The 12,415-nt window shown below is 36.0% G+C and overlaps 1 protein-coding gene across 2 annotated transcripts; it reads right to left on the bottom strand.

The window, feature by feature from the left end:
• Positions 1 to 8,268: 8,268 nt before the first annotated feature.
• Positions 8,269 to 11,540, bottom strand: LOC107924682 (UDP-glucuronate:xylan alpha-glucuronosyltransferase 1). 2 transcript variants are annotated; one of them, XM_016855234.2, is made up of 5 exons: positions 11,365 to 11,540; positions 11,089 to 11,183; positions 10,243 to 10,449; positions 9,520 to 10,148; positions 8,269 to 9,431 (listed from the first exon to the last, which is right to left on the bottom strand). In XM_016855234.2, exons 2-5 carry the CDS (start codon positions 11,142 to 11,144, stop codon positions 8,401 to 8,403), a joined length of 1,923 nt encoding a protein of 640 aa, XP_016710723.2. In that variant the 5' UTR covers positions 11,145 to 11,183; positions 11,365 to 11,540; the 3' UTR covers positions 8,269 to 8,400. The 2 variants fall into 2 exon arrangements, with proteins under 2 accessions (XP_016710723.2, XP_016710725.2); XM_016855236.2 differs by having other exon boundaries at positions 11,360 to 11,523.
• Between the last annotated feature and the right edge of the window lie 875 nt (positions 11,541 to 12,415).

Raw genomic sequence — 12,415 nt, 5'->3', positions numbered from 1 at the left:
GCGCTCTCGAGCGCCATACACCTGTAGGTGCTCAAATTCTCAGGATGTTAATCAAGTTCAAACAATGATTAAACTTGATTGTTGTTACCACTTTGGTCATCATATCTGCGGGATTATCTGCTGTCGGAATCTTCTGAAGTAGAATTTTTCCTTTTTCAAAGACTTCCCGCACAAAGTGATATCTTACGTCGATATGCTTGGTTCTTGAATGATAGACTTGATTTTTCGCTAAATGAATAGCACTCTGACTGTCACAATATAGACTAATGTGACTTTGAACAACTCCCAAGTCTTTCAATAATCCATTAAGCCAAATAGCCTCCTTAACAACTTCTGTAACTGCCATATATTCTGCCTCTGTAGTAGACACAGCTACTGTAGACTGTAAGGTAGACTTCCAACTCACTGGGGCTTTCGCAAGAGTAAACAGATACCCCGTAGTTGAACGACGTTTATCTAAATCACCAGCAAAGTCAGAATCAACATATCCAACTACAAACTGACCAAGTGCTTCATCCTGTTCAAAAATTAAACCAACATCTACGGTTTTTCGAAGATACCGTAGAATCCATTTCACAGCTTGCCAATGTCCTTTTCCAGGATCATGCATATACCTGCTCACAACTCCAACAGCTTGTGAAATGTCAGGCCTCGTACACACCATCGCATACATCAAACTCCCAACTGCATTAGCATATGGGACTTTCGCCATATATTCTCTTTCTTCTTCAGTTTTCGGAGATAATTGAGCACTAAGTTTCAAATGAGAAGCAAGTGGGGTACTTACATGTTTTGTGTTTTCATTTACACCAAAACATTGTAATACCTTTTTCAGATATTGCTTCTGATTCAAACAAAGCTTGCCTCTCTGTCTATCTCTACTTATCTCCATGCCAAGAATCTTCTTGGCCTCACCTAGATCTTTCATCTCGAACTCTTGATTCAACTGAGCCTTCAGCTTATCTATCTCATTTTGGCTCTTCGAAGCGATTAACATATCATCAACATACAAGAGTAGATAAATGAAAGATCCGTCATGCAGCTTCTGCAAATACACACAATTGTCATATTTGCTTCTTGTGTACTTCTGCCTTCTCATAAAGCTATCAAATCGCTTGTACCACTGCCTCGGGGATTGCTTCAATCCATATAGCGATTTGTTAAGCTTACAAACCCAATTTCTACCACCAGCATCTGTGTATCCTTCTGGCTGAGTCATATAGATCTCCTCTTCTAACTCACCATGCAAGAAAGCCGTCTTAACATCAAGTTGAGCTAGCTCCAAATTCAACTGTGCTACCAAGGCCAACAAAATTCTAATGGAGGAATGCTTTACAACAGGGGAAAATACATCATTGTAGTCAATTCCCTCCTTCTGAGCGTAGCCTTTAGCTACCAATCTTGCCTTGTAGCGAATATCCTTCTTGCTAGGAGATCCATCTTTCTTTGCGAATACCCACTTGCATCCGATTGCCCTTTTACCTTTCGGTAATTACGCCAACTCCCAAGTATTGTTCTTCCGGAGAGACTGTATTTCTTCATCCATGGCGCTTTTCCATTTATCACTTTCTAAGCTTTGCATTGCTTCTTGATAAGTGATAGGAATATCATCAACAACGGGAAGGGCGTAGGCCACCATATCAGTAAATCGAGCAGGTTTACGAATTTCTCTCCGTGGCCTTACAACTGCAACTGGTTCTGGTGTACTTAGTGGTTCTTGGGTCAGAACCTCTTCAACCTCTAATTCCTCCATTGTGGCTGGAGAATTAGACTTATTAACTGGGCAAATCCCCATCTGCTCAAACTCCACCTGTTTTGGAGTACACTCCACCTGCTGTGGAGTATTGCTCATCTGAATATCTTTATCTGCTACCTTTTTCAATGTGGCAGATTCATCAAAGGTAACATCTCTGCTACAGATCATTTTCTTTGTGCTTAAGCACCAAAGACGAAATCCCTTCACTCCAGAAGTGATTCCCATAAAGAGAGCTTTCTTTGCCCTCGGATCTAACTTTGACTCCTTCACATGGTAATATGCAGTAGATCCAAACACATGTAAGGAATCATAATCTGTAGCCGGTTTTCCAGACCATACCTCCATAGGAGTTTTTCTTTCTAATGCAGATGATGGCAAACGATTAACAAGATGGCCAGCGTATGTCACAGCCTCAGCCCAAAATTGCTTGCCCAACCCAGCATTGGACAACATACATCGAACTTTCTCCAGCAATGTTCGATTCATACGCTCTGCCACTCCATTCTGTTGTGGTGTATCCCTAACTGTGAAGTGTCGAACAATACCATACTCTTGGCACACATCGAAGAACGGATCACTTTTATATTCCCCTCCATTGTCCGTCCTAAGCCGCTTGATTTTCTTGCCAGTCTGGTTTTCGATCATAGTTTTCCATTTAAGAAAAACTCTAAGCACTTCATCCTTAGTTCTCATGGTATACACCCAAACTCTTCTGGAAAAGTCATCAACAAAAGTAACAAAGTAGTGTTTTCCTCCCAATGAAGGTGTCTTGGAAGGCCCCCACACATCTGAGTGAACATATTCCAAAATACCTTTTGTATTATGGATAGCAGTACCAAATTTCACTCTCTTTTGCTTTCCCAGAACACAATGCTCACAAAATTTTAATTTGCAAGCCTTTGCACCTTTCAACAATCCTTGCTTTGCCAGAATTTGCAAGGATTTTTCGCTGGCATGTCCCAACTTCATATGCCACAACTGCATTGAGTCCAATTCTTTGTTACCGGAAGCTGCAGCGACTGCTCCAATAACTGTACTACCTTGGTAGTAATACAAGTTATTTTTCCTGATGCCCTTCAATATCACAAGTGCGCCAGATGTCACTTTCAAAACCCCATCTCTCATAGTAACAACTGAACCATTGGATTCCAAGGCTCCCAATGAGATGAGATTTTTCTTCAAACTAGGCACGTACCGAACATCAGTCAGAACTCTGGTTGATCCATCTTGATTCTTTAATTGGATTGAACCTATCCCAACAGTTTTACAGGCATTGTCATTGCCCATATAAACAACTCCTCCATTTAGTTCTACTAAATCAGAGAACCACTCCCGGTTAGGGGACATATGATAGGTACAACCCGAATCCAATATCCACTCATCTGAGTGGAACGACGATGATGATGCAACTAGTGATAGTTCAGAGTCACTGGTATCATGCTTTGCAACACAAGCATCTACAGCAGCTTTTCTCTTACTCTTCAGCTTTGGACAATTTTTCTTCCAGTGGCCTTTCTCATGACAAAAGGCACATTCATCTTTCCCGAGTCTGGACTTTGACTTTGATCTCCCCTTTTGAGTTTTCTTCCGAGTGTATGAACGACCTCGGACTACTAAAGCTTCTGTATCTCTGATTGAGTTTTTCTGTTTGTCCTTCTTTCTCTGTTCATAACTGTATAAGGCCGCACAGACTTCGCTCAGAGATATATCACTCCTGCCATGAAGTAGAGTAGTTTCTAGGAACTCAAACTCCTCAGGAAGTGACCCCAACAGCATCAAAGCCAAATCTTCATCTTTGAATGTCTCATCCATATTCAGCAAATCAGTGACTAACTGATTAAATTTGGTGATGTGATCATTCATTGTGGTACTTGGGACGTATGTGAAGCGAAACAGTCTTTTCTTCAAGTGGAGCTTATTTTGACTGTTTTTCTTCAAAAATTTTTCTTCAAGTGCCACCCACAACTTATTTGCAGAAGTCTCCTTTGAAAAAGCGTACCTCTGCTCTCGAGAAAGGCATGATCGAATTGTGCCACATGCCAACCGATTGATCGCCTTCCAATCTTTCTCCTGTACATCATCTGGTTTCTCTTCATCAATGGCAATGTCTAGACCCTGCTGAAAAAGGGCATCTAGAACCTCACTTTGCCACATACCAAAATGGCCGGTGCCATCAAAGATCTCCACGGCCAATCTTGCATTTGCAATTGTCGGTCTTGTCCACATGGACGATGTTGAAGCTCCTACACCGACCGTTTTCTCCATAATCTTTCAATATACCTAAGGAAATCTTTTCTGATGTGGAAGATCAGTTTAAACTGCAACCACAGAGCATACTACGATTAACCTTCGACTCTGATACCACTTGTTGTTCTAATAGGGTCGGAAGCGTGTAAATTATTGTACTAAAAAATCACACAAAGTTCAATTCCCAGGGAAGAGAGGTGGATCACATGGATCTCTTAAATACCAAGTCTTTCCTTAGACAGAATATCCCTTCTATAGTAATTTAATAGCACAATTAAATACTACTATTATACCCTCAAATATTGAAAGAAAAATAGGACAAGAAAGAACACAAGAGTTTTAACGAGGTTCGGTAAATTATACCTACGTCCTCGGGCACTAACACCAGATGATAACTTTACTATCTCCAAAGTATTACAAACAAATAGAATTCCTTAAGAATTCTCAAATGGGAGAAGAGAGAAAACTAAGAGAGAAAGATTGGTTGGGATGGTTGAAATGAAAAATGAAAAGGCCTATTTATAGTTGAAGTTCAGGGACTAACTTGCAAATGGCCTAAAAAATTAGGGACCAAAATTGCAATTATCCCATTCAACTTTTCAACATTCGGTGCAACTTGCTCAACCTTTTTAACAAGTTGCTTCCTACCTTTGTTGACCTTTCAACAGGAATAGCCTGTGCCCAACTGGTTTTCTTGACTTACAGGCAAAGGTATTACGCCGACACGGTACATTTGCTGTTTGAATATGGCATAATTGTGTATTGGATAGGATTGGTCATTGCTTCACGCCTTTATCTCACTTCTCGCCTTGCCTTTCAACTACTTGAGTGCTTCCTCATTTAGCATGTAGTGAAAGGCAGTGATCACTTACGAGCTCTATGTGAAACAAAGGTTCTTTCATCTGCTTCTGTAGATAGACAGAAATGCTAATTGGATGGATATTAAATATGCATATGGTTATGAGTCACAAGTTCACATGAAACTATGGACAAAGTCCAAACAAAAGGTGGCATTGCTTCACATGATGGAGAAAGCGCAATGTCCATCCCTACTCATGCCTTAATTAACTTTCATAACTAGGGTCTTCATGTGTCCAACAGCCCTTTGCTCTTGGGCTTTAGCTATATATTACTATGAAATAGATTATTTTTGTTGATGGATATAAATAATTGAAGTGCAGAATCCAAAAGTGGGGGTCATAAGATAAGGTTAGACAGACTATTGTTTAATTAATGGCACAGAGAACCATCATGCTTCTCCACTAGCCACTCTAACATAGCTTCCTATGCCTGCAATTAATTAACCAAGGTTGGGTGCGTTTTGGACTTTTTCTTGGCTTCAATTCAATCGCATGCATATATAATATATATGATGCTTTGTCATGGTTTCAAGGTGGATCTAATACATAAGTCACACTCCAATACAAAAAGGCATAACATTTATAATTTCCTCATTCTCCCAACTAACTACCACTGGATCTAATGGAATGGCCAGTAACGAGCTCTCGAAACTACTACCACTTATTATTATATTTCGAATAGTTTTTTTTCCTAAATAAAGTGACATTTTATCAAGTACAATTCTTAAATTCATTATTATACTTTGCAAAAATTTAAAAACTATTCAGAACACTTTACAGAAATTGAAAAGATAGTCCAATTGTGAACTTTGTTGTTAAATTGTTGATTGAAAATCAATAGTAATTTTATATGCAACAAACTAACAAAAATCAACATTTCAATCTCATATGCTTATTCAACTAATTTATCAATTTTTGTAAAATAAGAAAATTTTTTGACAAATTTAAATAAAGAGGCTACTTTTAAAAAAAATTAAACTTAAGGGATAAAATTTAAAATTAAACTCATTTTTTAATAGGTAAACTACTTAGTTAGTTACCTAACTTTTTGGATACTTTCATTTAGTCACTACCGTTATAATAATTTATCATTTCACATCCGTTATAATTTATCAATGGTAATAAAGAAAAAAATTGAGAAGTAAATATTCGTTCATATCATTCATATGTATTATAATTCAATAAGTAACATTCAAAATATCCAAAATAAAAATGATAAAAATTACATAATAGATAAAAATTTTGTACCTTCTACTTTTTTACATTATATGGATCTTAAGTAATTAAACCACAAAAAATTAAGTCACCAATAACCAAAATTTAATTAGGTGACCATAATCAAGTGTCTAAACCTATACCAAAAAAAGGGTAATTTTCATCACTTTCCAAATTTTGTCCTATACCAAAAAAAAAAAAAAAAAGAGCAGAACCCAATTTTTTCAAATACTGCCTTTACTTGAATCCATTTTAGGTCTCTTGGAAGAGACCGATTCTTGTGTAGACAGACCTTCCGATGTGCTTTGTTGACTCGAAGGAGTTGGAATCATCATCCATTTGACTATATTAACTTGAGAGTGAGTGTTCTTTGTTGCTTCGTGTTTAACCTTCATTCCTAGCAATGATTGTTGCATATCATGATGTTGATATGAAGGCTGCCCTTGATAGAAGTTCATTTGCACTTGGTGCAACCCTTTTAATCTGAGAAAAGAGAACAAATAAAATGATTATAACAACCAACCACAATGATAGTAGCATATTAGATATGATGACAATCCAAATAATAAATGAATGGTAAAATGAAAATTAATAATGCTATTTAAGTAAATATACATATCAAGTTTAGGTGGTCTAGTGGGCACTTGGAGGATTAGGTTTCCATTTAGCTGGAGCAAGTTTCGTATTTGGAGGTGCTATTGGAACAACTACTGCAGATAGCTATTGTTTGGGTGAAGGAGCAGTTTTTTTAGGTGGATCGAATGTGCAAATAAGTCCATTTCAAACTATTTTTATCAGACAAGACAAATAAAAATGATCATCCTCTCATAAAAGAACAACAAACAGTGTCAGCACATGAAAATTGTCAATAAAATGCCTCTCACATGTCAAATTTTCAATAAATGACATGCCCTTTCCATGATTATTTACTCATTGCCAATCAAATATGTTAGTGAATAACCTAAATATTATCTCACCTAACAAACATTTACAACCCTCTAAGTACATATAATTTTTGGTTTCCTAATCTTTCAAAATAAAAATCATAAATAGAAGAGAATAAACCCACAAACAATTTTAAAAAGTATATATAATTTTTGTCAATGTATAAATATTGGCTCTTCATTGCGATCCAATAACTGTTACCTCTGATCGATCGACAACAACAAAATTAATAAATTCACCCCTAACCCCCAAATTTGATTATCCTAAAATCAATTTTCAATTAAAAAATCTTAATTGGTACACCTCTTGTTTTTGAGTTTTTTTTTAAAATCTAAATTTACTTGTTTTGGGGTTTTTTTCCGATTAAAATTTCAGATGCAATTCCTTATTTAGTTTTAAGTTAAAAATTCCAAAACAATGTTGTTTTGTCTAAAATAAAACACTCAACCAATTTTTTTTGGGCATCAATCATGTGAAGGTTTATGTGGAATAAATTTAATTAAAAAATTGGTTAAAAAATTACTTGTCATGTCACATTAATCTCCGTTAATAAGATAATAGATAGGTGACCAAAATGATAAATTATTGTAATGATAATAAACAAAATGAAAGTTTTTTTACTTGAATAATCAAAATAAAACCGTTAAAAAATATTGAATAATCAACTAAAGTGGTTTATTTTTTTTTAAAATAAGAAAGTAAAGTTTCAATTGATGAAATTAACCGTCATAAGTGCAAAATATTAATAGGGATACAAGAAACTAAGCATCTATTGGCGAATGGAGAGATATAAATGTTAATGGCCAAAACAACTAACATAAATTACTACCTTAATTAACATTTGATAATTGCATATTGTTCTCACTATTATAAGATTGTGCGGATAATAATTCTCAATTTAACGGTAAAATGCTGTAAACTCTTTTACATTGGTGATTTACAAAATTAATTGATAAATTTACAATCCATTACTATTGGACCTGAAATTAATGCCATTCAAGTCTACAATAATGAAAAAGGATTGTATGAAATAACAAATCAAATTTTTCTACAATAATGAAAAAGGATTGTATGAAATAACAAATCAGATTTTTACTTTTAAACAAAATTTAAATCCAAATGCAATAATCAGATTTGTCATTTTTCTATTAGAGAGACATCGGGATGATTATAATTACAGTTTCATGTCATCTCTTCTGTAATAATATATAGTTTTTGGTAACTGATAAGTTTTAATACTGGAGATGAAAAATTCAAATATATACCACACTCATAACTACAATTCTGGGAAAAAATTGAAGCTTATATTATCTTCTACAAGAAAAAACTTCGAAGTTTTGAATGAAAAAATGGAAAAACTGAAACAAACAAAGAAACTCAGAATCCAGAGAGAAATTTTGTATTGATTGCAGGAGGTGTTGGAACAAAAGCTTCATCATTAGTCCAATTACCTTTACCCCATTGTTTCAACATACCCTTCCATTTACATCTGTTGTCGATACACTTCTCTAACCGCTTATCTTCAATTTTGATTCTCCAATGCCCATCCCTGAATTTTGCTTTCTCTGCTTGCCTTCTATCGAACTCCAGTTGCGCCTTTTGCCTCGACCTTAACATGCAGAATTCTTGCAGTTCTTCTGGCATTGCGTCATGCACTTTCCACCACCTTTCATGCGCCACATCGCTGGAAAACTCCACCATTATATCCACATTCCAGTTGCAGTCATAGTCCTTGAAGCATAACCATGGCTTTATACCTAGATAGTGAAGTACGTAAAGTATAGGCGGGTCCGATCCGAATAGCCGAGTCTTCTTTTGCTTCACTTCTTCCTCATCACCTATCCAGAAATGCTTCAGGAAGTTCATGTGCCGTGGAATCCGGCGCCACCATGTGAAAATCTCGTTTAAGTATCCCTGATCCCCACCGTTGTATGATTCGAACACATCGATATGTTCCATCAAAAGCTGGAAGGTGCAATTTGAAGGCTCGATGACCATGACACCCGAGTTAAACAGTGTGCCATTATTTCCCGTGGCTGATATCTCTGGCATTGCGAATAAGAAATCAATGTTGCGCAGTATAAGTAGATCTGCATCGATGAATATGATCTTGTCATAATCGGTCAGTTGCCATAACCGGAACTTGCTGTAGTTCCATTCGTTGTATGCATCTTTTTCGGCTTTCGGATTCCTGATTCTTTGAATTGTCCTAACTTTCCATCCTGCTGCCTCAAGTCCACTCTTGTGGTACGCAGTGATCATCTCATCCACAAGTATCACAAGGTCTCGGGTTGAGCCAGACAAGCGAATGCTTTGAGCAACAGCTATAGCTCCACATACGTATACATGAGCCGAATGAAGAATCGTTGCATAAGCTTGTCGAGATGCATTCCCTGAATATATAGGCTCTGTAATTTAACATAACAGTACATTAGCTTCTAAGAATCTATATTCTTGCAGGAGGATGAGGCATTTGTTTTAAGAATATGAACTGACCTTTGACCTCAAAAGGAAGGGCAAGTTCACAAGATCCTGGAGGGAACTGGAGCTTTTCTCTCAACACATTCAAGTCTGGTTTGTATAACCAGACATTGTTTTCGCGTGCTACGAGTTCTTTGCAAGTGAACATGTTCAGAATCGGAAAGCACCTTGAAATGAAAAGCACATGCATCGGATAAAAGCCCTTGGCCGAGGTTGCAAGACTAGCAGCTGCAAGCTGCAAATGCAACCTAGCAACATCCCTTGACCAATTCCCCTCATTTCTACAAGGCAGCTTGACAGCAACCAGATCAAGACGTATTCCAGGGACTTCGATCTTCGGTAGAGAGGGACAAACAGGGACCTTTTCTTCTTGCTCCTCATCGATCCATTCCGGATATAACGAATCCCAAGTTACGTTCATGTCAGCATAGTCCAAATGCAGGACAATGTGTGTTGCATCAGGTATCAGGTGCTTCCAATGAGTAACTTCAGTAGTATTGAAATTCAAAAGTCCGATTCCCTGGTAGTCATGCTGTTCACCCATCATCTCGACAACCTTCATAACATCATCCCAGTCGATATCAATATCCGATACATATCGAGAATCTGCCCCTCCCCATATCCACCTCTTCATAAAATCTCGGCTGCATGGAGCATATACCTTTCATTAATCATCATATCATGCTTTTGAATCAAACTATTGGGAAGTTTGTTTCAGAGATTGATGATGGCACCTACCGGGATTTCACAGCCGATAAATGGTCACTTGTATAGGCCTCTGGAGAGTACAAAAGCGATACAAAAGTGCCACAAACAATGGCAATCAACACAAGTTTGAGAAGAGGGTATTTGCAGCATGAGTTTCGATCTTGGACTGAGATGTGGAAAGGCTTCCCAGTACCTTTCACTTTATTCCTATTTAACCGCCTTTTGTATATGGCCTCACTGCAATTATTGTAATTGAAAAGAGTAAAATGAATACGAGCCATTTTGAAAGCCAGAGCGACCACGCCCTGCCAGAGGTCAGGTGCCTCCAAAATGGTAAAATTTTAGTTTTAGTCCTTCTAAAACTCCAGGCCTGGCCTATTTTAATTACTTGATTTAAAGTTCCAGTGCCTTAAAAGGCATTCTACTTGAGAAGAATCAAATGAATTATACATATCTCTGAAAGGTAGGTCTTCAACAATACACAAGATATATTAAAAAAAAAATAGCAGGTAAACTGGACAAATTTGCATTTAAAACTTGACTTTCAACTTAAGCAAAGATCTAACTTCACATTGCAGAACCTTAACAAAAGGTGATTTAGACATTTGTTCATCAAACAGCTTTAATAATAAGAAGAAAAGATTTGTAGATCAAAAGGAAAATATGAGGAAAAGCTAAATGGGATTAATTGCTGGTATTAAATCAAACTCAAGGCTCTTTGCTTAATCAGTTCGCTCAAATCATATCATCTACCATTGTAACAGAAAGGGATTTCCAGGACAAATTCAGTACCCCAAAAAAGGAAAAGAGAAATCAATGCTGAAACTAGGTATTCTAAGCAGATTGTGATTCAAGCAAGGAAAAAAAGGAACTCACATTGATGCAGATAACCGATGTCTAGTGTCGACAGAACCCGGCGAGTTTCCTCTCATTTTTCTAAGTTGTTAGCAGCACACTCATGCATGCAACATCTGATAATCCAGAAAGAAAATCATCATATACATCACTAAAATCCAATCCAATCAAATCCAACTTTTTCTTTGATCAACTTTCATGATTTCAAAAGAATTACGTAGAAAACCTCCGATCAAAAGCAAGTAATTAAAACAGTAAAAAAACAAGGCTGAGATAGAGAGAGAGCAATAACAAAACCGATGATATTAGGCAATGGAGGGGGAAATGATATAGCCTTGGAAACCAGCAAACAAAGCAATGGAGGCAATATAACACTACGAGTCACGTCGATTTAAAATGTTCTATTATTTACTCCAATGTTAACCACTCATTTCATTTTTGATTTCTTACCAACTTTTCTTTTGAATTTCATATGTGTATCATATAATTCTCTTGTTTATTTATTTATAAAGATTTTAATTATGTAGTTTTCAGTTTTACCAATTTGGTCTGGAGGCTCCACCATAAACCACCTACTTACACCCATCATGCACTAAACTTGAGGATCTAAATGCAAAGCCTTAATTCCTTAGACCATAATAAGACAATTATGTTTTTTAATAAACAAGATTTCATACAAAAATACAACACTTCTTAAAGAAAAACATTTGTAAGAGTAGTTGACAGATTAGGTTAATGAAAATAACTAGTTTGGTTGAAAGGCGATCTGGATTAAGACTCAAGAAAGATTAACTAAGAAGAAATATATATATATATATATATATATTGAAGCTTCTATATAAACTGTTCACATGCATCTTAATCCAATTTGTAATCAATACTTAAGTTTACTTTTAATTGTTTACATCATAAACCAATTGTTCTTTTTTCTTTTCTTTTTTTTTACATTTTGTTGACATTTTCATTCTATTTTATTTTCTTTAATATTTTTGGAAAAATCAAGGTACGTGTCTTGTTTAGTGGAAAGGGTGGCTCTATCACCTAATTCATGGTTCTTAAATGATAACATTAACTATTTCTATTATTATTCTACTGTACCTTTTCATATGCGGTATCAGGTTAAGGTCGGATCTTGATAAAATTTTACAACCATTTGATAGGTTTGGGCCTGACCCAAATAATACTTAAAATTTTGTCTAAAATTGACCGGGATAAAAATATTAAAATTCAGGTCCAGCCTACACGTATTAATTTTCTATATTATTTTTATATATAATTTTTTAAAATATATATAATACATAAAAATCACTAAAAACATTAAATAAATATTTCTCAACTAATTGAAAAT

Source organism: Gossypium hirsutum, chromosome A11 (assembly GCF_007990345.1).
Source record: "Gossypium hirsutum isolate 1008001.06 chromosome A11, Gossypium_hirsutum_v2.1, whole genome shotgun sequence".
Lineage (NCBI taxonomy): Eukaryota > Viridiplantae > Streptophyta > Magnoliopsida > Malvales > Malvaceae > Gossypium > Gossypium hirsutum.
Note: the sequence above shows the minus strand (reverse complement) of the source record. Positions and strands in the feature narration are given on the sequence as shown.